This window comes from Corylus avellana, chromosome 6 (assembly GCF_965113065.1).
Source record: "Corylus avellana chromosome 6, dhCorAvel1.hap1.2, whole genome shotgun sequence".
NCBI lineage: Eukaryota > Viridiplantae > Streptophyta > Magnoliopsida > Fagales > Betulaceae > Corylus > Corylus avellana.
The window spans coordinates 26,303,274-26,330,086 of record NC_142495.1 but is presented as its reverse complement, the minus strand read 5'-3'; the positions used below and the strand labels follow the sequence as shown (position 1 = coordinate 26,330,086).

Genomic DNA, 26,813 nt, shown 5'->3' with positions numbered 1-26,813 from the left:
TAATTTGTCTATATTTACAAACTCAATAGATCAACAATTAGATTTGTAGGATTTACTATAGACTTATGTAAAGTTTACATAAGTCCACAAATCTAATGGTTGATTTGTAAGGTGATATTGAGTAGTTTGTATAGTCCAATTATTTTTTATATGTTAGACGATACACACACTGGAGAATGGTAGGATGAGATTTGCTGAGTAGGCAATTCTAACGTAAAAAGCATCTTGCTGTGTGGTTTGAGTATGTGATCTTGGGTTAAGGGCCTTGGTTAGTCATGAGATTAGAGAGATTATGGTATGGTTGGACTGGTATTTAGAACTTTTATCTTTTTTTGGGTAAGTGGAGAAGAAAAAGGATATATAGGGAATCGTTTTTTATTTTAGTTTGAGTGAAAGTTGGACCATTTGAGTTTGGATAGATATGTGGGTGGGTGAGAACTTTGATCCTCCTGAGTCTTACATGGCTTTGGTGGTTTGGAAAAAATTGAGCTCCATTTTTTCCAAACCACGGGAATATTTATATCTTGAGTTCGATTTCGGAAAATCATCGACAGAAGTTAACAATGTACCCTAGATGTCTCTTAAGGAAAACAGCACGTTTGCATTGCTAACGCTACTGAGAACCATACTATTAGACTTTCCTTGTGAGGGGGTGTTTATCGTGCAAGAGTCGATTCGGATAGGGATCCCAAATGAAATAACAAATAAAAATTAATTGTAATATCCCATTGCAGAAAATGAACAGTTGATAGTAGCATTTCTCATGTCATCTTTTAGAAGGTTGGATGCATAAAACTCTTTAATGGTCCAGCGGGCTTCTTAGTGTAGTTGTCTGGCATCGGTTTTATCGTTAGAAGAAAAAGGTGTAAATTGAATTATGAAAAGATTGGTCCACCCATGGTGTTGATCTGCAAGCCAATTGTTTGTGCTAGTTTTCTGAACCACTCGGGAGCGACTTTAAATGAATTGGGTCCAAGACAAGAGTGAAGCAGTGGGACAATGACAAAGTTGTCTCACACCCAAAAACAAACATGATGTACGACATTTAGGTGAAGAGGCCTCTTTATTATTTCACAGCACACACGCAGCAGCACGTGATACTTATTTGTTTGTCACCGAGGAAGCTGTCACGTTAGACGCACGTGGCAAGTGATCATGCAAAGAGAGGGCGTGGTGGCATCATATTTTGGGTCTCTCTTTTCTCTCTCTCTCTCTCTCTCTCTCTCAGATTTGGTTGAACCTCAAGAACAAGAAGAGGAAATGCTCCTCTGAAAATGTAGTGATTATCTAATGTTCCCCTCCCCCCCACCCCCCACGACGTGACCATCATTTCTTGCCTGCTCTCTAACCCGCCAGCTCAACCCCCAACACACCCCACTGCACCCCCCACTTGCCCTTATATGTTGAGAAAGAGTTGGTCCTTTATTGGCAGCCTTAAACACCATGGCTAACAAATAACACCACCTCAAAATTATATATGCCAATTAAAACCTCTTGCTTGCTTATACAACAAACAAATTGTATCTATTACTAATGTAGAAGGGTTATCGGTTTTTCTCCCGTGGATAATAATATATATTATTGTGAAGAATAACTGAATAAGCACAAATGTCAAATGATGCCTACTAGAAAGGCACGTTATTGATCATGTTAGGATTAGTTTGGACAACTCATACCCCAAGAGGGTCCAGCTCACGCCACTAGCAACCCCTTCCTGATGCCTCGACTTACACTAATAAATTCCCAGTACCTTTAATGCCCACAGTCTCCTTTTCTTTCCTCTGGTCAAAACACGTCTTCTTCTGGTATTCACCAAAGTAAGCCTGTTGGTATACAGCTGGCCACGTTAATGACCCAGAGAGAAAGAGAGAGAGAGAGGCTTTTGTGTTGGGGGGTGAAAGAGATTCAGTACATGATCTGGCAGTCCTCACGTGGGCTACCCGTATGTTCGTTGAACACGAAGTGCATTGCAAGCAGAGACAACAAAGGCATCAACGCCATGCTCTTTTATTCCCCTTGCTTTGCTTCAACCCACCACTCACGCTGTCCCCTATCCCTGTGCCTTCACGCGCTTACTACAAATCCTTTACCATCCATCCCTACGTATTTCGGTATATTATATATATATATATCATGGGATCAATTTTTGCTCTAAATTGGGTCAAAGAAGTTTTCTTCATTTATGCATACATTAAGATTAGAATAAATTTATTTTATCATAATTATAACTTTCATAAGCAGAGACGGAGGGAGGGGGGACCGGGGTGGGCCATGGTCCCCCCCAAAATAAGGAAAAAAAATATTATAAGTAAAAAAAATAATAAAAAAATAAAAAAAGTTAAGTTAAAATTTTAATTTTAGTCATTCGGCCCCGTCAAAAAAAAAAAAAATTGGCCCTATTTTTAATTTTGTTGGTCCATATCCACTAATTTTATTTTATTTTTGGCCTTTACTTTCAAATGTCAACTTTTTTTGTCCTTACGGTAGTCTTTAGTTCATAAAAAACAACCAAAATAATTTTTTTTAATAAAAAAAATTCTAAATAACCGGAAAAAAAAAAAAAAAAAAAAAAAAAAAAATTTGGCTGGCCCCCTCCCATAAAATTTTCCGGCTCCGTCCCTGTTCATAAGTACGAGGCTTGTTAGACCTAGGTTGTTGGGCTAAGCAACCCGAATATTCAGCCCACTCATCATAACGCCCAAGTATCCAAGTTTCGCTACAAAAGATGCACTTGCTCCCTCTCTCTCTCTCACTCTCATGTTCTATATCTCTTCAATACATGTGTTCTTTCTCTTTGGTACGCTATTTCTTCCTCGCATATTCTCCCAACCTTTGGTTCTTAAGTACCAAAATGGTGTTTCAGTCTTCTCAAAGATCAACAATTTCTTTATTTCGTAGGAGAAACTCTTTCATTTGGTACGGCTATTTGAAAACTGCACTAACAAGGTTATAGATTTGAAAGTGCAAAATTGCATTGCTCATTTTAGTAGTTTTAATTGATATAATGCATATATTAAATAGTATAAACTAGGTACGTACTACATGTAATCTGAGTAATTCATGAGAGAGAGCTCAATAAGGCTCACTTGTCACACAAGTGCATGCCCGACAGCTTACATTATCCGAACACCAGTACCTATTCAGGCAGGTGGCACGCACCGAACCTTCTCTCATGAGTTTGCACCCAATAATCCCTATATGGTCTCTTTCACAGTAATGATTTCTCTCTCTTGACTGGTAAAGTCTTATTTAGGTCCTCTCTCTCATGGGTTTTCTTTCCTTTTTCTGTCATGTTACTGGACAAAAAGTAGGCTATTTTTTCGCCGGACGAAATGTGCAAAGCATTATCTGATGATCTCCTCAATCTGCGCCTAAATTTGTCTTTGAAACCACCAAATCATCACTACTTAGTTGTCAAAGAAAACAAAAACCAGTGAATAAAGACGGTGTGTATATATATATATATATATATATAATATGACGCGCATCCAATCATGCTATAGATTCTCCATCTAAATCGAATATCATATCCTCTTATACTCTCATCGTCATCTTCACTCAATCTCCCAGTCACAAAAGGTCAAATCTCTATAAAATTTAAGGAAAAAAAAAAAAAAAAGAAGGTACATGCATTGGTAGCATAGTTATATGTTAACTATATATGGTCAAATATAATGCAGAAAAAACTCGGGCATCCATAGTTAATTATAATTTATAGGATTATGTTATGTTAATGCATAGGTAAAATTCTTAAAACTCAAAACGGTTACTAAATCGTTCTTACAAAAGACGTGACAGTTCACATAGTAATTTTAAACCGTAAATACAAGAGAACTAAATTAAGCAGCTAGTGTTGATTTAATATCAAAATTAATAATAAAATTAAATAACAAATTACTGAATATCTAATTATTCCCGCTTCTACAATGTTGCTCGTATTGTAGAACAGTACATACATAGTTTGGTAGTTTAAGGATACATTGAAATGGATTGGCGCGTGAGATTACACCCTTGACTGTGCAGTGTAGCAGGTGGACTTGACTCTTTGTTAGAGTACGTGGCGTGAGGGTTGAGTCCTAACATTCAAGGTTGGGCCCACGACAGAGCTAGTGTCCATACTAAGGAGTAGTGGGTCCACACGATTGAGGACACGTCAGATCTATCTGACTTTGACGCTTTCGCTGTTTTCTATTTTTTTAATTTTTTTATAATAATTGAAAATAACAGAACAGAACGATTAAAATGATTATTTTACCTGATTGTCATTGTAGTTCAGTAACATTTGTTTGCTAAAAATCAATGGCAAAAAGAGTAAATATAGACAATTCAAGTTGGGTTTAACTATAATTTGACTTAATCCTTTCACAACATTAAAGTAATTTAAGGTAATTTACATTAATCATGCACAAAAATTCTTGATGCAAGAGTAATATTTATTTAACCACTTAAACATTAATTATCCATTTGCTAAACAATTTTGATTCGTTACTATTCATCCGTTCCTAACTGGTAGCTCAATCAGTTGGAGACTGCGCCTTATGAAGCGAAAATCACTAATTCGAATCTTTCCTCTCTCTCTTGTGTGGACATGTCAACAAAAAAAAAAAAAAATAGAGATTATTAAATTATAGTGGACGAATATTTTTATCTCCTCAAAAAATGAAAAGACAAAAATACATTTTAAATATAATTAACTGAATATTTTTCGGGGATCTGTTCCTTAACCACCCTTCGTATTATAAACGTGGAAACTAACTACCCACACTTTCAACTGTTCACTAGTCATGCTATTTACTACGGTTTATTGCTTTATAAAGTTTATATAATGAGTACGAGTAATGCAACTCACCTAAGAAAAAACAATAAATAAAATAATGATATTTCTAACTTTTATTCATTATACTTGATATGACATGTTTTAATTTTTTTTTTTTTTAAAGAAAAAAGATTAGTGTAAGAAGTCACTTAAAATACGTTAGGTAAACCAATATGATATGAATATGATAAATAAGCGTGAAGAATAACATTAATTACTTTTATATGTTTTTGTTTACAATTAAAAGAGACAGGCCACTCCCAAAAAAAAAAAAAAAAAAGGCAACGAAAATCAATTGTAACTATTGTACCTAGCACTTGCATGCTCGGAGCCGAACATGCTTAGAAGATCAATAGGACCCATGGCAGAGACAGTTAATATTAACAGGATTGAGGATTCCCATTTTGTGAAACAGACTTTCACCTTAGTACATGCCAACCACTTTAGAAATTTTATTGAAGCCACTGAGCCATCATCATTGGTAATTACTCTTACATTAAATAAACAACCAAATATCATTAGTAGCATTATAAATTTATTTCAATTAAGATAGAAGAAAATTGGCTATTATTAGGAGTGTCATAATTTTGATTACAGGTTCTTCAAATTAAGATGATAGTTCACGTGACACTATTACCAAAATATTCCTTGAGAAATGCTACATTCATTTCTAAATGCATGAAATTCAAACTTACCATTAAATCCAAAATTCAACAGAGATACATCCAAAATTTAATTATGACTTATATATAGTGACACATTATAGAGTATGAGTATGAGAGTGTGTGTAGTATTTTTTTTACCAATTTAACAAATAAATTTGATTATGGTGGACATCAGTTTGTAAATCCATGTAACGTAATACTTACCATATCTAATAAAGTGGCGGTCACTAGTTCGAATCTCTATCACCCCTTTTGTGCGGACATTTAAAAAAAAAAAAAAAAAAACTTACTACATCAATTACTAAATAATTGAATTTAATTGTGATTGACGTGGCACACGGACTACAACATCAATTTGTAAAAAAATTTATAACACCCCCAAACATAAATATATATATATCATAATTTATAAGGTTGAAAGTGAGATCCAGTGGACCGACCGACCGACCGACCGATCTTATGGTATTGGGTCACTAGTACCAGTGTTAAGGACAGCAGGTGGTGTACGATAAACCTCGTTAAATTTTTCCTAAACGTACGGCATTTGCTGTCACCCTGAACCATGAGTTTCCGATTTGTTTGCTCTCCTACGCATCCTTGAGGCACGTCGGAGCACGCTATAGAAAAAATTAAATTAAAAATAAAAAGTTAAATACAGATTTGATCCAGCTAAGAGTTTTATTAATTTTTAAAAGCAATAAATTTGGTTAATGTGGGTTTCTCATCTTTATGAAAATAATTATTCCATCCATCTACCATTAAAATATTGAAGAAATTATGAAAAACAGTTAAGCAAGTCCTATCCAACATTACAACATGTATATGTGTCATATCAACAAATATCCTATAGCAGAGAAAAAAAAAAAAATGAAGGGGGTGGACCGGTTGTATTGATGGGGCGAAATTCCTTCCAATGATAATGGTGATCGTAAAGTACTTCGACAACCCATTTCCGCCATAGCAAAGGTGGGTCGATGGACCTCATCTCGTAAAGATGTTACGGGAGACTCTTCCTCTCCCTCTTGACGACCTTTTCTTGTGTTGTGATACATTGTGGGAACTTGCACGAGCATCTCCATGAGTGAGGGTTCTTTGCAAGTCCCCCGGCCTTTGCGGGGTTGTCGGAAAACCCCACCATCATCAATAGAGAGAAATATGTAATCGTGACAACTTTCGATAAGACGGCAAACGAGCCTAACAACATATAAACAAAAAAGAGTAATCTTATAAACTCACCCACTTATCAATTTCATCACTTTCTAAAACCAAAAAGTGTTTTGATAAAAATAAAAACCACATGGACCATTTTCTGATTTAACCCAAATAAAAATCCACACGTCAACATGTGATTAAAAGTATATAATCTCGTCTCCACATATATTTTTATAAAGAAAGCACACATATTATTTGATCAAAAGACAAAGAACGTAACTTAAGTAGCATATATATATAATGCCAATTTCACGTACTCGACAGAAAACATTGACAAATACCTCTTTCCTATTCTTTTTTCTCAAACATGCTCAAGTAGCGCGTGTACTACACGCTCTCCCTCCTGCTGAAAATAACGCAAGCGTCCAAAACTCCAAATGAAGCAAATGCACGTAAAGAAGCGTGTTACAATGGCGGCGCGTGGAGTAAAACGTATAAAAAAGGAGACATATTAAATAGCAGAGAATCCAGAGACAAAGGCCCGAACAGCGGAGATGAGGAGGGGGGGTGTGTGATCACGTTGGGGGATACTCATTCCCTCACCAAAGTCTATCTGTCTGCCGCTCTGTCCGATCCCTCTGTTTTTCTCAACTTTTTTTATTTTTTTTATTTTTTTTCTTTTCCTCTTTCCACCCCCTTCCCCTTAAATACCCTCCTTCCATCTTCTCTCCCCTCAAACCCCACTCTCTCTCTCTCTCTCTCTCTCTCTCTCTCTCTCTCTCTCTCCCCCAAGAAACACAAACACAGAAAATATCTGAGAAAACTCTTGTGAGGGACTTTTCGTTTAGTGGGTGTTGTGGGGATCGAGCGATCGAGCTGCTAGCTAGCTAGCTAGACAAAGACAATGACGATGAGCAACAACGTGGGGCAATTTGGAGACACGACACTAACAAAAGTGTTTGTGGGAGGGCTGGCATGGGAGACGCCGAAGGAGGCCATGAGAGAGCACTTTGAGAAGTACGGCGAGATATTGGAGGCTGTGATTATCTCCGATAAGATCACTGGCAGATCCAAGGGCTACGGATTCGTAAGTACTCCCATGGTGGATCTGATCTGATTAAGCTTAATTTGTTACACGTGCGTATTATGGGATTTATTAATTCGTAGGTGACGTTCAAGGAGGCTGAAGCAGCTAAGAAGGCTTGCGAGGACGCCACGCCGATTATCAACGGGCGCCGCGCCAACTGCAACCTGGCTTCGCTCGGAGCTCGCCGCCCAAGGTCGACGGCTTCCACCACTCCTCCTCAACAACAAGGTATATATATATATATATATATATATATATATATATATATATATATATATTTGATTCTTTTGGCAATGGCATTGTCGTAAATGCGACGATCATGGGGGGGTGTATGTAACGTTTGTGTTAATGTGCATGATGAAGGATCCAACGGTGGACCGAGGCCCACGTCAGCTGCACCGGCGAATCAGATGCAGTGGTACTACCCGGCGGCGGCGGGGACACCCCCTTCGCCCTTTCATCATCAGCATCATCAGCCCGTTCCTTTCTATGGGTACGTATATGCCTCTTGCTAGTAATTAATTAATTAATTAACCTACACTTACGTTTTAGGGATATATATTATTCACAATAGCTCCATCTTAATTATGCTTTAATTAATTAATTAATTCCCCTAATTACCTTGTATTATCAGGTACTCTCCCACATACATTGCCACTGATATCAGCTACAATCATGTAAGCACTGGATCTCATATACCACTCTGTTGAACTTGCTTCTATAACTATATATGTATTAATTTAAGGAAGCAAGTTTAAGATCCGACGATGGACCAAACCCGGGTCGGGGAATTTTGAATTTTTTTTCTTATTTTATATGTGTGTCTAAAAATTAGGCTTATTCTACAGAGAAATGCTTTAGTACAATAAAAAATGTCATTTTTTGCCCATAAAAATCTAGATGGCAAGAGGTCATAGGCTTTATTCATAGTTGATGTGACTCCACCCACTGATGAGCCTATAACCTCTTGCCACCTAAAACTTTTATGACCTAAAAATGATCCTTTTATTGTACTATAACATATCTCTATTCCGCCTCTCATTGGCATTTCAGTCTTCTATGAGAAATTCTAAATCCATCCCTAGATCCTATATATGCTGAGATATATATCAATGCCCTATATTGTTTGTGGTTATAAAAGGGAATTTTTTATTTTTTTTTCAAAATAAAAAAAATATTGCCTTTTAATTAATAAAAAAAATTATCAAAAAAAATAATAAGAAATGAAGCTAATTGTTTACTTTGTTTGAATGATTATTACACATGCAGAAGCTAAACTACAGCGGAGGGAGCTACATGAATGGGCATTTCTCTCAAGTGTATCCGGGGCAAGCTATGGTGGGTGGCAACACATTGATGCCCATGTACCCTTATTACCATTACCATCAATCACAAACAATGGGCCTACCAGCCCACATCTTCTCGCCAACAACAGCGGGCCCCATTGCCTCCGTCCCGGCGATCATGTCAAAACCAGCATCAATTGCTCCCACCACAGGTACACACATTCATTCAACTTGTGCCTGCCTCACATGCTAACAATACCTAGTATTCAACATGTCTTTAAAAACGAATGGACCAAACTGCCCTTCCATTAAGGAATTTTGTACTTCAGTTTTTACTCAAAACTTTTTATAAATTATTAGCGTGGTATTCTATGTGAAACTTACCACATCAGTTGCACAAGATATCACGTGACGCTTGTCATATTTACAAACCGATGTTAACGATTCACTCAAGTAAATTTGTAAGAGATATTTGAGGGAATATATAAATAAATGTAAACTGATATTACAAAGACAGTTTGCTTGGCTGTGGAATAGGTACAATGGGCGCAGATGAGAGGTTTAAGAAGGTTGGGTAAGAGGGAAGAGGGGGCACTTAGTTGGGAATAACAAAGCAGGGGAAGTTGGTGGCTGCTCAGAACAACCTTATTATCTGATCTGTCGTGGCTGCTCTTTCCAATTTTTTCAATTTCAATTTTTTTTTTTTTTTTTTAATTCTTATTCTTAGTTGCTTGATAGGATTCTTTCATTCTCATTCTCTCTCTCTCTCTCTAACACCTCAGATTTGAGCTGTAATTTCTGTAAACCATTTAAAAAAATGAAAACTGAAGTCCATGCTTATCTGTTTTTACCCATTATCTTCTGGGTTGCTTTTTACAGATTTCTCTCTCTCTCTCTCTCTCTCTCTCTCTCATGTTCCAGCTTTTACTAATACCAACAAAAGGCTTAAATATCAATGTGGTGTGCCATCATTTCTCCTTATAATATGCATTAAAAAAACAATTTTTCTGATTACTAAATGAGTTGGCCATGAACCTGTCTCAACAACCATGTGATGTTCTGATAATTACAATCACAGTAAAGACAAGCCATGCTTGGATATCACTCTTATGAACCCTGTTAAAGTGGTTGGATACCCTTCTAAGTTCTAATTAAATATTACAACTCTCTAATAGCCAATAGGAAGGGATCAAAATTGCTTATAATTGACTCACAAGAGGACATATACAGGATTCACCTATTTTGGACAAATAAGCCCATAAATAGGTTCTACATTGCGCTCTTTGTAAAACTATCTGAATTACACGTAATTCGAACTTACTATTATGAATTGTCCTCGACAGGGAGAGAGGGAGGGAAGGATTGGCATAGGCCATGTATTAGGTACTAAACCTTATCAGCAAAATTTTGACCCCTAGCACCTGTCCATAATAATTTTTGGCTACGTTCCTGGTCCTAGATAAGTGGGCCTTACAAGGCCTTTTCGTTGGTGCTTTCCAATTTATTTAATTGTGAGGCACGTAGCAAGCTTGTGTTTCCCTTGTACAATAGGACATGCAGATTTGAAGAGTGTGTTTGGCAAACAACACTGCACTGTTCATGTTTGGTGCGGAAAAAAATAAGTGTAATAATTAGTATAGAAAAATAAAAAAAGTAGTATTGAAAAATAGAAAAATTTTGTTTTATAGTGATTTTTTTTTTTTATTTGAATAGTAGTAAAAAGCAAATGATGTGATATAAAAAGTGAATAATATGATATAAAAGTAAGAATGTTTTAATGTTTATTTTTTTGAGAAATAAAATGAATAGTATTTAGAAATGTTGATGTTGTTTAACAAACAAAGCCAAAGGGTTGACCAATCGCGTGATTTAGGACGATAAGTATGCCGTTGATTTTGGAGAAGACAGACCCTTTCTCCACAAAAGAATGGCCTAAAAAGATCCTTCTTTCCAACCTTGGGCCTCACATGGAAGACTTTAAAATATACAGCAAAAAGATCATATCAGATTCGAACCAAGGATTGGCTCTTGAAAAAACTATTTTAAGGGTCTATTTGAGTTTGTGATTTAAAAATAACAATTTGAAAAAATAATTTTTAAAAATACAGTTAAGCGTTTTGCAAAATCACGGTTTGACGTTTAAAATATTAGTTTAGCTTTTAAAATTGTACGTTTTTTTTAAAAAAAACACATCTTTATTTGCGATTTGAAAACATAAATTTTTTACCTTTTTCAAATTGTAATTATTTAAAAACGCAATTTCAAACAATTTATTTTTTTATGATTTGGCTTAAAATTGCATTTTTCGTGTATGAAATCGCAATACTAAATACACCATTAACTAAACATGGATGAGTAGACTATGCTTGACCCGATCGATGTGACATTTGAAATATGTCATTCTTCTTCTTCTTCACAATGCAAATCCCTTTAGTTTATTTATTGAAACTATATAAAATGTTAGTTTAACAATAAAATTTTCAAGATCCTAATTAAATCATATCTCATACTCAACGACGACGTTTGGATAGGGATTGGCTGCAATTTTCTAATCGAATAATCTGAACGGCGGCCACGAAAAAGACATTCAAAATTCACTTGCCTCCATCAATCAAAGGTGTCTTTTCTATCAAGCTGCTTAAATTGACCGTAATTCAGACAACTAAATGCCTCTATCACCATTCCCCACAATGCCACAAGTCACAATCGTGCTTTTGCTACTATCTATATATGGCTATGTTTGCGAACAGGCCGGGCCGGCACTGTAGCTGGAACGGCACTGTTCCAACTACAGTGCCAGCAGCAAAAATTGACTTTTTGCTTCTTCTTTTTTTTTTTTTTTTTCTTAATAAAGCAAAATATTAAAAAAAAAAAAAGAAAAAATGAGGAGAAAGGGGTGGCTGGAACCACCCCAACGTTCGCCACCTTTTTTTTTTTTTTTTTTTTTAATATTTTGATTTTTTTTTTTAAAAAAAAAAAATTAAGATAAAAAATTAATTTCTGACGCCACGTGTCAGTTGGCACTGTAGCTGGAACAGTGCCGTTCCAGCTACAGTGCCGGCCCGGCCTGTTCGCAAACATAGCCTATGAGTCCCACGGGCCATCGAATTTCCTCTGCAAAAAAACTTTTAAACCCATTGGCTTGGAGGAAAGAGAAAGTTTTCGAAAAGATTTGTGGTCTAGGCTTCATATATGGGTTGGATCTTAGGCCCACTACAACACGCCTGATGAATTAGAAAGCATATTTTAATTGTTAAGAAAATAACAAAGAGGCATGAAATGCACACCAAGGTTCCCTATGAGATAAAAGTGTGGAAGAAAGTGAGTACAATGTACGTCATAAACATAGGTTAGACACGACAAATCCTGTAAGTGTTATAATAAAAAGACAAGAAAAAGGGGATAAATACTTGGAATAAATTTGGAACAAAAGGGTTTCACTAAGATGAAATGAAAAAAAAAAAAAAAACAAAAACAAAAACAAAAAGTTTCACGAATATATCTCATTGCAAAAAATGAGGATCAATCGAACGGTTAGTTGAGATTACCACGTTAATATTATGTGATAAAAATGTGGTTTATAATATTACTCATAAAAATTACTAAAAAATATTCAAAAAAGTTTAAAAAATCAATATCTAAAAAAAACGAAGAAAAAATGCAAGAGGGTGATCCGGCCACTCCAAGCCCCTTTAGCCGAATGGGGGTGGTCAAGTCACCCACTTTGGCTAAATAGGGGATGCTAAACCATTGAGAGGCAATGAGGTGATTCAACCACCCTCTCTGGTTGTCATGTACTTGATCCAACCACTCCAAATGGTCAATTAAACAAAATTTGAGGGAGTGGCCAAACCACTCTCATTGGTCGTGGCGTTGGTTTAGTCACTTATAGATGTGATAAGAGGAGATGGTCTAACCACTCCCTGACCATTGGGGGTGTTTCGCCCTCCCTCGTTTTGGTCAAAGAGGGTGGCCCGACCACCCCCTGCGTTATATATATATATATATAATTTGATTTTTTTTTTTAAAAAAAAAATATATTGTAAGTGACACATGTCATATTATGACTGGTGATAGTGTACACATTAATATATTCTATTCACTATTTTAAAGGAATGCACCTAATTTATTATTATTATTATTATTATTATTTTGCTTATCATAAAAAAATGCTTAATTACTAGCAGCAGATGCCCTATATGTCATTCCCTTCTTTATATTTATGAAAAATTAAAAAAAAAAAACACATAAAACTTACTCACATCAGATTCCCTACATTTAATTAACCCTCAAATGTTGCTACAGCGTTTCTCAATGTGTAGCTGTGTAGGGAACCAAAAGTAGTTCCATATACATTATTTTATTATAAACATTTATCTTTCCTCTCTCATCTTTCATATTTTTGTCTTTAATTGGGGATTGCGTTGTGATTTTGAGAAAAAAAGTGAGGGTATATAAGGAACTTGTATTTTATAAATAAATAATATTTTAATGGTATAAGAAAAAAGTAAGGGAAGCTATTATGGAATATATTTTCATAGGGAACCACAAAATAGTTTTGTATCATAAATTTAGGGAAAATCAAAGGGAAGCTGTTGCTAGTGATCTTAGGGGTGTACAAACAGAGCAGTTATAACCGTTCCGCAACCACTAACCGCATAACTGCTTTGGTAGGAGGTTATGTAAAATCGCTAACCACATACCCTTATATATAATAATATCAATACATATTATATATTTTATATTAATAATATAACATTAAAACGACGTTGTTTTGGTGTTAAACACCAAAATGGTGTCGTTTTAAATACGAGTTAAGGATAGGGTTTCATCATATTCATTATTTTTTTGGAACACTTTGACCTAAAACTACTTAAAATAAGCCTAAAACATAGGCACAATGAAGGCCCAAAACACCTCAAAAATAGGGCTGAGCAAATTACCGATTAACCGACTTTCGACCGATTTCGACTGACACCGACCATTACCGACTAGATGGTGGACAATAGGCGGCATGCTTTTTTTTATTCCGAATTTTTCGGTTCAGTAGGCGGAAGAGGTTTTTTAATCGAACCGACTTTACCGACCGACTTTCGACCAACTTTACCGACAAATTTGCCACTTTTCCACATGCCGACATTATCGACACCGACTTTACAGACCGCATTTGGTTTGAAATGCGAAATAAAATAAAATTTGACGGAATAAGTCGGTGAAATAACCGACTTTACCGACATTGTCAATTCGAAAGATGAAAATAAATTTTTTTTACCGAAACTGACATTACCGACCGACGCTCAGCCCTGCTAAAAAAGCCCCAAAGACCTTATAAAAAAAAACAGTTATAAAACCATCGATTATTGGTTTGAATAGCCGCTAACAGCCTAGGCGAAACGGTTGCAATTATTCAAATCTAATAACTGCCTTATGCGGTTGTGATTAGTGATTTTAGTCAATAACCGCTAAGTCCGCAAGGTTGGCAACCATTAGTAGACTCCTAGTATTTGTCAAAAGGCAAAAAAAAAAAAAAAAAAAATTAAAAAAAAAAAGATAAAAAAGAAGACAGACAGAGCTGTGATGTACATCTTTCCAAAGTCTTAGGATTCTTAACCAGGAGGTGTAGCTAAGCTCCTTTGGAATCCAGTCATTATATGCCACATGGAAGAAAGAGAAGCCAATTCAACTTGTAAAACGTAGATAGCGGAAACGTGTTGTAACGCCATTTGACCGTCACTTTTTCGTTTGTAAAACAACAAAAGTCCCCCACTTTCACTTGCTCAAGAAAATTTAACAGAGCTGTAAGTGCCGACCAATCACTGGAAAGTGAGAAAGGACAAGGCCGCATTATATTCGGGCTCTGTGTTTTTTTAGATCTCTCCCTCTCTCTCTCATCAGAAGGGACACCCACCTTTGCCCACTATCTCTTCCTCCGGACCTTTTTTTCACCTTCTAAACCCCAAACCCTCTCATCGTTCCCTCGTAGAAAGATCTGACTCAGGTACTCTTAACAATCTTAATCCATCACTATCTTTTTCCAATAGTTAAAAAGTAATTTTGGGTTTGATTTTATTTGTGTTATGCTTTACACGGTGTATCATCTTTCTTGATTGTATTTAGGGCTTATCAGTTTTGGGCACTATTTTTCGAATTTTATTGTTAGGGAAGCTGTCTTTGATGGTTTTGAGATTTACCCAGATACTGTTTCTATGGATGAGAACAAGGTCAAGGATGTTTGTGCAGGTAGTGTTTCTGAGTCTACTACTGTGATAGTTAGCGAGCATGTAGCTGGCGACGCCCAAACCCCAGTTGAGGGGTCTATCTCTCAGGGCGTTGAGAGAGTAGAGGATAGTGGGGGTTGTAATGGGGACGATATTATGGTGGAGGTTTTGGGTTCTGATGTGTATGTTGATGGTATTTGTACTCATGGGGAAGTTGGGCGTGGTGGGTCCGTTGAGGATGAGGCAGGGTTAGAGGGAGAAGTTAAATCTTTGGAGGGAGATGTTAAATCTTTGGGCGGAGATGGTGTAGTTAGTGAATTGGGTTTGCGGGAAATTGGAGTTTCAGCCGGTGAAGCATCCAATCTTGGAAGCCAGATTGGGGTTGAGGGTTCTTCAGGGGTTGTGGAGTTGCGGGAGGAACGAACAAAAGTTGTCATGGTGGAGGAGGTTGGGGTTGTGGTGAGGGAGGAGGGGAGTACAGAGGGAGGAGCGGCCCAGGGGGCAGTGGAGAGAGGGATGGAAGTGGTTGGTGTTGGTAGTGGAAATGGTGGTGTGATACCAGGGGAAACCGGTGTTTTGGATGCTGAGGCACGGAGTGTGGAGGGAGGAGAAGCCCAGGGGGCTGGGGAGAGAGGGATGGAAGTGGTTGGTGTTGGTAGTGGAAATGATGATGTGACACCAGGGGAAGCAGGGATTTTGGATGGTGAGGCACGGAGTGTGGGAAGTGGTAATGAGTTTGGTGGTTCTTTGGCGGTTGTGGGTTCCATTTGTGGAGAAACCCATGTTGTTCACGTGGAGGAGGTTGCAGTAGTTGCCAGGGAGGAGGGTTTGGAGCAAGAAATGGCTGAGATGGGTGCAGAGAGAGCTAGGGAAGTGACTGGTGGTGGGGTTGATGAAATTGAGTGTAGTAATTCACAGGAAGTTGGGGCTTTGGATGATAAAGCAAGGAATACTTTAATGGAAAATGGGGTAGGAGATTCTTCTGTGGTCATGGGTTCCTTGGGTGTTGAAACCCAAGTTCTTAAAGAAGATGCCATGATGGAAAATGTGGAAGATTTAGAGAGACGAGTGGTTGTGGAGGGTGCTGAGCATGGTAGAAAATTGGCTGATAATGGAGGGGATGCAGCCATTGATTCGAAGACACAAAATGTTGGTGTTGTAGATGATGAAGCTTGGAATCCTGGAATCAAGGCTATGGCTGTGTGTGCTACGCCAATTGTAGAAAATTCAATACAGACCCAAGTTGTTGAGGAAAAATCTCCAGTGATGGTCAACGAGGAGGGAATGTATCCCAAAGTTGTTGATTCTGGCAGTAGTACCTTGGAGGGGGTTGTTTCTATTTCGGGGAGAGAACAAAGTTTAATGGTAGAGGCTACTTTTGAAGGAACAAAAAAAGTTGTTGCAAATACCAAATCATTGGATGAAGAAAGCAAAGTTGCTGCTACCGGGGAAGTTGCAGGAATGGATAAAGGGGATACTTTGTGTTCCAAAGTTGAAGGAATGGAGACTGGTGCTATGGATGAAAACCCTACTTGTTCAATGGAAGAGCAGTGGGAAAAGGTTGAGAAAGTGGGTGAGAGCTCCAAAAATCACGGTGATGCCTCATGTCTGCCAAATCAAGCAATTGTTGAAGGTAATAATACAGTAATGGATGACAAGGATCCTTTGAACACTGAATCAGACCAGCATTTAAAGCTTGAAGAATGCTTAGACAAAAGCATGGCTCATGATCCTTCTCAGGTTAATTCAAATATAGGGCAAGATATGGAAGTTGACAAACAAGTTATTGATGCTGAACTGGTTAATTCAAATATAGGGCAAGAGATGGAAGTTGACAAACAAGTTATTGATGCTGAACCAGTTTGTTTGCGTGGAGGGCTGGAAAAAGTTGAAGAACAGTCGGTAAAGGTTGAGACAGTTTGTCTGAGCACTGCAAGTCACAGTCATGTATGTGGAGATTCAACATCAAACCAAGTAGGTATTGTTGGGGAAGCTGCAGCTGGGCATGACAAGGTTCTTTCAGATTCAAATGTTGAGGTTCCAGAAACTATTGATAGGGATGGGATATCGTCTTGCTTTGGAAATGATGAGAACTTAAATTTTGCGACATGTGGTAGCACACAAAGGGATGCTCAAGTCACCGACCGAAGGCAAACTGCTGTGATGGACCGCGAATCCGATATAGGTTCCGGTAGTGAGGTTCTGGGGTCTGTTGAGAAAGATATACTGTTGGACTCTGAAGAGTGCTTGGAAAAGGGTTTGGCTGGTGATCTATCTCAGATTGATTCCAATATTGGACAAGAGACTGAAGTAAAGAAACTAGTTACAAAAGCTGAATGTTCAGATGCAATGTCCTCGGGCCAGCCAAGTCTAGTAGTTCTTGAAACTGAAGTGGCAGGCGAGGATGGAAATGTTCTAAATCCAAATTTTGAAACAGACACCCAAGTCACTGACACAGTGGAAATTGCTCCTATGGACACTGGGGAGGTTTTGAATTCCAACATTGAAGTATCAGGATCAGTGGAGTCTGAAGAGTGCTTAGAGAAGAGCACAGCTGGTGATCTTGTTCAAATTGATTCAAAAATTGGACCACAGGTTGGAGTTGAAGGACTAGTGATGAAAGCCGAACATGTTGGTTTGCATGGAGGGCAGGACATGGAAGTTGAAGATGACATTACTGATACTGAGCAGTCGAAAGCCGATGAAGAGAAATTTGTTGAACGGGCAGCTCTGAATCATGGAAGTGCAGTTGATGTGCATCAAGCTAGTTATCAGCTGCCATCAGAAAATGAAGATGAATTCTCTGTATCAGATTTAGTATGGGGTAAAGTAAGGAGCCACCCATGGTGGCCTGGGCAGATATTTGATCCTTCGGATTCATCTGAGAAGGCAATGAAACATTATAAAAAGGATTATTTTTTGGTAGCATATTTTGGGGATCGAACGTTTGCCTGGAATGAAGCATCTCAGTTAAAGCCATTTCGAACGCATTTCTCCCATGAAGAGAAGCAGAGCAATTCAGAAACATTTCAGAATGCTGTCGATTGTGCTTTGGAAGAGGTCTCAAGACGTGTAGAGTTTGGGCTAGCATGCTCTTGCATACCAAAAGATGCCTATGAAGAAATTAAATTCCAGATTGTTGAGAATGCTGGGATCCGGCAAGAAGCAAGTACAAGAGAAGGAGTGGATGGATCTGCTAGTGCTAGTTCCTTTGAACCTGATAAATTAATCGAATACATGAAAGCCTTGGCACGGTTCCCATCTGGTGGCGGTGATCGCTTTGAGCTTGTGGTAGCCAAGGCCCAGCTGCGGGCCTTTTATCAATTAAAGGGTTATGGTAGTTTGCCTGAATTCCAAGTTTGTGGACAGTTGTTGGAGAGTGACACAGATGCTTTAGTTTATGAGGACAGAAAGCATTCAAGTGAAGTGTATGAGCATGACACTGCTATTTATAAGGATGATGAGTTAACTTCCTTTAAGCAGGAGATTTTGAAAAGCCAGAACAGCTCTTCTCACAAACGTAAACATAATTTAAAAGATGATGTATTTTACAAAAAGAAAGAAAGAAGATTGTCCGAATTAATGGGTGGGATGTTAGATCCTCCCGATGGTGATAATTGGTCAGATGGGAAGACCACTGGTGCTTCGGTTTCATCATCTGCTGGCAAGAAACGAAAGTCTGTTGATTACCATGATGACTATGTGCCACAAGATGGAAGGAAGACCATTTCCTTTGCAAAGGTTTCTAATACCACTCCGCCTTCCTTCCCCAAGCCATCATTTAAAATTGGTGATTGTATACGGAGAGCTGCAAGCCAATTGACTGGGTCTCCTGCTATCTTGAAAAGTAATAGTGAGAGGTTCCAGAAGCTAGATGGAGGCAATGATGACATAGCTGCTGGGGATGAAGCTGATGTTTCCTTCCAAGATTCTGAGGATGCCCAAAGAGGAAGAATAATTGTTTCAACAGAGTACTCATCATTAGAGGATTTGTTATCACAACTTCAGATAGCAGCACAAGATCCCCTGAGAGGATATGGTTTCTTGAATGTTATTGTTAGTTTCTTCTCTGACTTTAGAAATTCAGTAGCATCAGGACAATATTCTGAAAGAGATTTTTTGGCTATGGACAAAGTTGGTGGTAAAAGAAAAAAATCATCTCATTCTGTTGCTGGGTCACCTGAAACATTTGAATTTGAGGATATGAGTGACACTTACTGGACAGACAGGGTCATCCAAAATGGTTCTGAAGAACCTTCACGTAGAAACAGGAAAAGAGAGTATCAAATTGTCCCTGTTCAACTAGAAAATCCCCTTCAAGTGAGCCGTAGGCCATATTCCAGGAAGCGATATTCGGATGGCAATCATGCTGTGGCAACTGAGAAACCTGCTGGCTATGTGGATGAGAATTCACCAGCTGAGATTGTAATGAACTTCTCTGAGGTGAATTCTGTTCCATCAGAAACAAGCTTGAATAAGACGTTTAGGCGTTTTGGACCACTGAAGGAATCTGAAACAGAAGTTGATCGCGATACAAGCCGTGCTAGAGTGGTTTTTAAGAAGTCTTCCGATGCAGAAGTTGCTTTCAGCAGTGCTGGAAGGTTCAACATTTTTGGGCCAAAGCTGGTAAATTACCAGCTTAGCTATACACCATCCGCTCTGTTTAAAGCTTCTCCAATGGACACAGCCCAGGACCATGAGATGCAACTGGATCTTGCCGTTCTTGAAGTTAATCTAGTGTGAAAGTTTCAGGTATATATTTGCACTTGCATTATGTTTTAATATCAATAATGTTTTGTAATTTTTCTCATGATTGCTTGATTACTACTGGCAGCATTTTCCGTGCTGAAAGAGCAGAAACTAATAATTAATATAGCTGTTTGATATACTAACTTAAGATTTGAGGGAGTATCAGTTGAAGGGGCTAACTTGTGAAGGAGGAATGCTGGAAAAGCACCTAAATAATTCCAACCCTTTCTGTTTTGTTAATGAGACGTGTAGCAAAGTACTTGTAAAAAAGAAGAAACAAAGAAGGATAGACATTCCATGTTTCCAATCCCTAATGCTAGAAAAGGAATGAACATTAACTTTTACGTTTTTACAGCTTGGAACAGAAGTGAAGGGAAAAAGGGTCTCTAACAAATTGGGTGAGTTCTTTTTTATGTAGTTTATCTGTTCTTCTGATTAGGGGCTCTCTTAGGCGTGTATTGCTGGATCCATCCTGAAAGTGTTTAGTGTTTGAGCTGCTCCTAGGGGGTCTTGCTTCCCCCCTCCTCCTCTCCCTCCCTACCCTAGAGGGTGCGTCCTGCTCATTCTCTATGCTTGTGTGCTTGGATTTCTTAGTATTTTAGCTCCTCTGATTCTTGTTTGGTTGCTTGTGTGTCATGGGATGATGTTGTCGACGCTGTCTGAGGAGTTTGGTGTGTGGGTTCTGCTTCATTGAGTCTGTTAGTTTAACAAAGACCCCCATGGGGAGGTTTTTCTTCGTAGAAGCAAAATCTTTTGAGTTCATTATCGAGCCAAGGGGAAACTCCTTCAGGCTAAGAATAGTGGAATGGGAAGGGTTATCGCTGTTCAATCCTTCTAGGGAGAGAGAGCTTTTTGGTTACTTTTGACGGTCAACGCAATGGCTAGAGTGGAAAACAATGCAGGTTTTTTTGCAAGTTTGGAGATTCTTAGAGAGCCTTCTTAGGTCAGCAGTGCAGTAATCATCATGGGAGCTATATGGCCATTGAAGAGTTCACCAGCAATGGGTGGAGGGGATTTATTCTTATTCCTGATGGCAAGAAGAAATGGGGTTGGTGTGGGTTCGTGGAGGTGCTGCAGTATTTGTTTTCCATTTACTTGCATGAAATGCGCACCTCTGGCTGTTGATTTACACCCATCGAGTCTCACTCAGTTCTTGTGAATCGCACTTTCGCTCAAGTGGTTGCCGGACAGGGTGGCCCGACCACTTCTAATGATAGGGTTGCCGACGGGGCTTCTGTCATGGCTCACCAGAATGTTTGGCTCTTTAGGCACACACAAAGTGCAACATTACAGCCGTCCAGTGCTGCCAACGCCGTTGTTTCTCCTAGTGCTTGAATATTGGTAAAACAAGGCATTAGGGGCAAGAAGGTGGGAGCACTGTATTTTTCTTCGTGGTGGCTACACAATGCGAAAAGAGTACCTTTCTAATACTCTTAAAGGTACTGGCAAAGGAACTCATATAAGTGTTTGTGTAGACGTTAAAGGAAAGCGCTATGTCATTTGGGTAAAAGCTCAAGCTCAAGCTTGAGTGGCTTTGCTTGGGTACCACACGTAAATAATCTTCACAAAACCCCATAGTAGGGTGAGCTTGAGCGAATTGAATGTGATAGTACTGGTGGTGTTTTGGGCCCCAGTGAAATACAAAGGCCCATGTCATTTAAGGACACCTTGCTCTAAGCATCAGGTCCTTCTCTAGGCTCTCACAGCACACGTAAACCCTCTTGCTACCAATGGGCTTCACTTTAGAATTTTATTTTGAGTGGGTTTCAGATTTGTGCCACCCGAAGGCCTGAATTGTAGTGGGTTTCAGCCTGAGTTTATTAACAGGCATGTGGCCCGAGTTGCGTGTCTTGGTGCTTCAAATTTGTGCCACCCTAAGGCTGGAATTGCAGCGGACTTTGACTTATGTTTGTTAACAAGCATGTGGCTCAAGTTGCGTTTCTTGGGACGACTTTCATTTTCGGGTGAGTGGTCCATTTGGACCATTCATGGGTCGACGATGCTCTTCATTGCATTTCATGACCCCTCTATGTAGTTGAATCGTTAATGAAACCTGGTGTAATGTCGGTGTTAGAGCATTTCCAGCAGTGTACCTAAAAGGGAGATATTAGCTACATTTAGTTATTTTTGTCTTTTTTTTTGCCCCAACTGAATAGCTTCATATTAGGTATTATACCTTAACTACTACAGTGAATAGCTTCATATTGCTATTCACTGTAGCACACTAGATTGTTGAATATAATATTATTTTCACATTATTTTCTCTCTCTTCTCTCTCTCTTCTCTCTCTCCCTCAACGTTTCTCTCTCTTCTCTATTCTCTTTTCATGAATTTATGATACAAATTCAAGTCTTTTGAATCACTAAAAACTCCCCCAAAAAAATGAATAGCATGCATATAATTGACAAACTAAAAATAGAAAAATAAAAATAAATAAAAATAACGCACAGGTATGCTACGTGAATCAATTCTATTACAATTTATAAGATGATGCAAAAGTGGTCGTGGATCAAAAAAAAAAAAAAACGAAAGATTAAAAAATAATATTTAATAAAATAAAGAATGAAATAAAGAATCTGTTGGAGTTGGTATTAAAAAATGAGTAGCGAAAATAGAGAATTGTGCTTTTTGATTAGGTAGAATACCTCTTACTACTGGAGATGCTCTTAGTGTCTAAAAACAATAACGAGCATGGTTACAGTCTTGCTGGTGGCTGGGTCTTCTCCATTAGTGATGGACGCCAAGGTTTGTTACCTCCGACACAGCTCCTTTTCTTCTTCCCAAATTCATTCTCTCTCCCAAAAAACAATAGTAGGATTCTCCCATTTTTTGCTTTTTCTAGTGGGGACCCCTGTGAATCTGAGACGAGTGAAAGTTTGCCTTTACCAGAGGATCTGCATGGCCTAGCTTATGTGTTTAATTTTTTTGTGGGAATTGTCGTAGCAGATATTGAGCCCTCCAGCCTAGTTTATGTGGTTCCCTCGTCTTGCCAAGAGGGTGCCCTTTGTATTGTTCTCCAGATCTCCCCTCTCAATTCCTTATCTCTTGTGCGTGGCAACTTGAGAGCTCAAATTTGGTCAAGAGATGTATGTATGGGCTAGAAAAATTCTGGGGGGGTTTCATATGAAGGCTTTGATAGGAGCTTTCAAATTTATTCTCTGTAATTGAAAGCAATTGAATCCAGCCGTAAGGTTATTAACAGAAAGTTGGGCTCCTTCAAAAAAGAGAGGGGGTGGGGTTAGAGGAGTTAGGGAACAGCTATGACTCCAAGAGGAATCCATCCCAACCCCGTACTTCTCGGTATTGTGGCAAGGCTTCTACCCCATTATGAATTTGAAAATTATTAGTTAGAATGTTTGAGGACTAAATGATGCAGGGAAAAGGTTTAACATTGGCAACTTATTGAAAATTTGGAAGCCTGACATAGTGAGTTTGCAAGAAACAAGAGAGCAGATTTCAGCTGGTCTTGTCCCTTTGTGGGGTGCACCTTTCACGGGATGGTCTGTTCTGCCTGCCTCGGGGTATTCTTTTGATGTGGGATAAATGTGTAGTAGAATGCATTGAAGGGGTGGTGGGCACTTTCTCTATCTCATGCAAATTCAAATCTTATTGGACCAGTTTGTTTGGGATTTTTTGGTAGTTATCAGGGGTTTTCAGTTGGTGAGAAGTTCCTTGGTGCATTGGGGGAGAACTTCAATGTTACTTGCTTCCCAAACAAAAGGTTGGAACAACTCGGTTAACCTGTGCCATGAAGGAATTTTCAGATTTCATTTCAAAGCAATGGTTGATGGATATTCTGCTGGCTGGAGATTTTTTTCACTTGGTCTAATAACTAAAACCTGCCCTCTATGTCCAGGATTATAGATTTCCAGTTCCTGGAGATTGGGAAGAGTATTTCCCAGACCTGATCCAGCATCGTCTTCCTCAACCCTTACCAGATCATTTTCTCATATTGCTTGACTGTGGAGATCTGTCTAGAGGATCGCTCTCATTAAAATTTGAGAACATGTGGCTGAACGCAGAAGGTTTTGTAGACATGGTGAAATAATGGTGGGGTTTGTATTAGTTTCTCAGTTTCCTTGTTTTATTTTTGCTAATAAAGTAAAACAGTTGAAAATTGATTTTAAACGATCAAACAAAGAGGTATTAAAAAATGTAGAGGAGAATAAGAGGTTTTTAATGGAGGAGATCCCATCTCTCGATTATTTAGAAGAGGACAGATCTCTTATAGAAGAGAAGAGAGTCAGCAGGGCTAAGGCGAAAGCAGATTTGGAGAATGTTGCCCTTGTGCAAGAAGGAAGTTGGAGACAAAAATCGAAGGAGAATTGGTTAAAGGAAGGGGATCACAATACCCTTTTTTTTACTGCCTTGCCTACTCTCACAGGAGAAACAACTTTATCTCCAGTCTTAACATTGATAGCATTGTTACCTCCTACCAAGAGATCAATGATACAATCATTCAATATTTCAAGAATCTCTTTTATGAAATAGTTCATTGGCACCCTAAATTAGATGGTCTGGAGTTTTCCGATTTAGACTCTTCAGAAGTAGATTGGTTGGAGAGATTGTTTTCAAGAGGAGGAAGTTTTTCATGCATTGCTTAGTATGGATGGTGACAATGCATCGGGCCCGGATGGCTTTGCTATTGCTTTTCTCGGTCATGCTGGGCTATAGTGAATGGTGATCTTGTGTGTGTCTTCCTTGGCGTTCATGAGTATGAGTTGTTTGAGAAGAATTTTAACGCTACTTTCATTGCCCTTATCCCTAAAACGATTGGCCATTTTCGGACAAGGGCAATTGGAAGTGAAGGATTTCAGACCAATTAGCCTGGTGGGGAGTGTATAAAATTTTGGCTGAAGTTGTTGCTATCAGAATGAAACAGGTATTGGGAATAGATGGTAATAGCCTCAGTTCAGTGTCTAGACAGTAGGTTGAAATTAGGAATTCCTGACGTGATTTGCAAGCTGGACATGGAAAAAGCCTGTGATCATGTCAATTGGGAGTTCCTCTTCTATCTTTTGGGGCGTCATAGCTTTGGTACTAAATGGAGGAAATGGATGTTTCTTGTTTCTGCATGGCCCGGTTCTCTATTTTGATTAATGCTAGCCTACATGGTTTCTTTGGCAGCTCCCAAAGTCTTTGCCAAGAGCCTATCTCTTGCCTCGCCTCTCCTTGTCGTGATTGTCATGGAGGCTCGTAGTAAGATGCTTCTAGAGCTGAGCTATGGTTGGGGGTTATTTATTTGGATTTTGGGTGGACATACATAACGCCGCCCCTTGGAAATATCTCACGTTCTTTTTGCAAACAAGTCACTAACGTTTTATTTGCTTGTTAGGTTTAACTGTTCGAGCAGGCATAGGAATAATTTAGCCAGCATAGAGCCTGCACATCCACTCATTCGTCCTGTCCAAATAGTAGAATCTATCTCTTAGCAATTCTTTTTTCGCTAATAACCCCTTCCCAACCAGCTCACCCGGATTATGTGTGATGTAGATCAAGATAATATCTATAATCTGTATCACATTCTCTTGTTTTTTGAGGCGATTTTGGGTATAAGGTTAAATCTTAGTCAATCTGAATTAGTTGCAGTGGGGAGGTACCACATTAGGGAGGGAGAGCTGGTCGATATTCTCAGTTGTACTATATCTTCTCTACCCTTGAAATATTTGGAACCTCCACTGGGTGCTTCTTTAAAGTCGAAAGCTATTTGGTATGTGGAAGTTGAGGAAATAGAAAGAAGATTAGTTAGTTGGAATAGGGTGATCTCCTAACTCTATTCAAGAGTTCGTTATCCAGTTTATCTATGTACTTCTTGTCCCGTTTCCCTTTACCAGCTGGTATAGCTAGAAAGATTGGAACGTCTTCAAAGGGACTTTCTTTTAGATGGATTAGGTGGTGAGCCTAAGTTTCATCTAGTGAATTGGAAGACTATCTGCTCCTCAGTTCCTAAGGGAGGTTTGGGAATTAAAAATCTTGTGTTGTTCAATAAAGCTTTACTTGGTAAATGACTTAGAGTTTATTTGGGACTGCGTAAATAGAGCTTTTGTTTATTTAAAAAACAAAAAAAAAAAAAAAGCCAAAAAGAGCTTTTTAGAAAAAGCCTCAGTATCTATTAGAATCCGGGTTTCATTAAGGTGGTCCAGGTTGGATTTGAAGCACCAACTTATGAGGCTAGGCGCCTAATTGATTGATGTCTGCCAAATAGATTTTATTATATGTTTGTGTACAGAATGATGGGCAGTAACTACTGAATTCTGCCTTGTTGAGTGAAGGCCTAGCCATGTGCACTCGCATATGATATCTTCTCTTCTACACCTTTTCATATGTTTTTTTTTTTCTTCTTTTTTCTAAATGCTTTCATACCCATTTAAATAAGTTTTTAATATAGGGGAAAGCAGATGGTGAAGAATAGGCAGATGTTCCATCTACTGATGATGATGATAATCATGGTGATGCTGTAGCGGAGAATTTTCTGAATGGGCTGCTGAAGGAGGTAATCAGGCTGTTAATTCATCTGGTTATCTATTCATTTAACTGTTCAGCTTCTTTCTTTTCTTTCTTTTTTTTTTTTTTTTAATTTTTTTTTTTTTTAGCGAAGAGGAGTAATTTTGCTTTGTTCTGTAATCTTACGTGATTCCCTTAGTCCATGTACAGCAATGTAATTGACCCTTTTTAAATGGTTGTTATCCTTGGCGGCTATAAGATTTGGGTATTGGCTCATCTTCTCCTGTTATTTATCATTTATGTATCATTCTATGTAATACAATCTTCAGTCTCAAAACAATGGTGGAGGGAGGGAGGGAGGGAGGGAGGGAATTCTCGGATTTTTCATGGAGCTTT

The 26,813-nt window shown here is 38.4% G+C and overlaps 2 protein-coding genes across 5 annotated transcripts; both read left to right on the top strand.

Moving 5' to 3' along the window:
* The first annotated feature begins 7,201 nt into the window (after window positions 1–7,201).
* On the top strand, window positions 7,202–9,884 carry ARP1 (RNA-binding (RRM/RBD/RNP motifs) family protein). Of its 2 annotated transcripts, none has more exons than XM_059601829.2 (6): window positions 7,202–7,720; window positions 7,801–7,948; window positions 8,084–8,213; window positions 8,355–8,397; window positions 8,990–9,218; window positions 9,544–9,884. In XM_059601829.2, the coding sequence occupies exons 1-6, from the start codon at window positions 7,538–7,540 to the stop codon at window positions 9,582–9,584; spliced, it is 774 nt and encodes a 257-aa protein (XP_059457812.2). In that variant the 5' UTR covers window positions 7,202–7,537; the 3' UTR covers window positions 9,585–9,884. The 2 variants fall into 2 exon arrangements, with proteins under 2 accessions (XP_059457812.2, XP_059457813.2); XM_059601830.2 differs by having other exon boundaries at window positions 7,204–7,720; window positions 9,524–9,884.
* Window positions 9,885–14,862: 4,978 nt separating this feature from the next.
* LOC132187973 (uncharacterized) lies at window positions 14,863–26,693 on the top strand. Of its 3 annotated transcripts, none has more exons than XM_088517144.1 (3): window positions 14,863–15,004; window positions 15,167–19,976; window positions 26,362–26,693. In XM_088517144.1, the coding sequence occupies exon 2, from the start codon at window positions 15,213–15,215 to the stop codon at window positions 19,965–19,967; it is 4,755 nt and encodes a 1,584-aa protein (XP_088373270.1). In that variant the 5' UTR covers window positions 14,863–15,004; window positions 15,167–15,212; the 3' UTR covers window positions 19,968–19,976; window positions 26,362–26,693. The 3 variants fall into 3 exon arrangements, with proteins under 3 accessions (XP_088373270.1, XP_059458377.2, XP_059458378.2); XM_059602394.2 differs by having other exon boundaries at window positions 15,124–19,976; XM_059602395.2 differs by having other exon boundaries at window positions 14,864–15,004; window positions 15,247–19,976.
* Window positions 26,694–26,813: the final 120 nt, after the last annotated feature.

What these genes read in the sequence shown, in the direction of transcription:
- ARP1 (XM_059601829.2), top strand. Translation starts at nt 7,538, where the DNA reads ATGACGATGAGCAACAACGTGGGGCAATTTGGAGACACGACACTAACA. An exon ending in CACTCCTCCTCAACAACAAG is followed by an intron (nt 7,949 to 8,083) that starts GTATATATATAT and finishes TGCATGATGAAG; the next exon opens with GATCCAACGGTGGACCGAGG. An exon ending in CTGATATCAGCTACAATCAT is followed by an intron (nt 8,398 to 8,989) that starts GTAAGCACTGGA and finishes TTACACATGCAG; the next exon opens with AAGCTAAACTACAGCGGAGG.
- LOC132187973 (XM_088517144.1), top strand. Translation starts at nt 15,213, where the DNA reads ATGGATGAGAACAAGGTCAAGGATGTTTGTGCAGGTAGTGTTTCTGAG.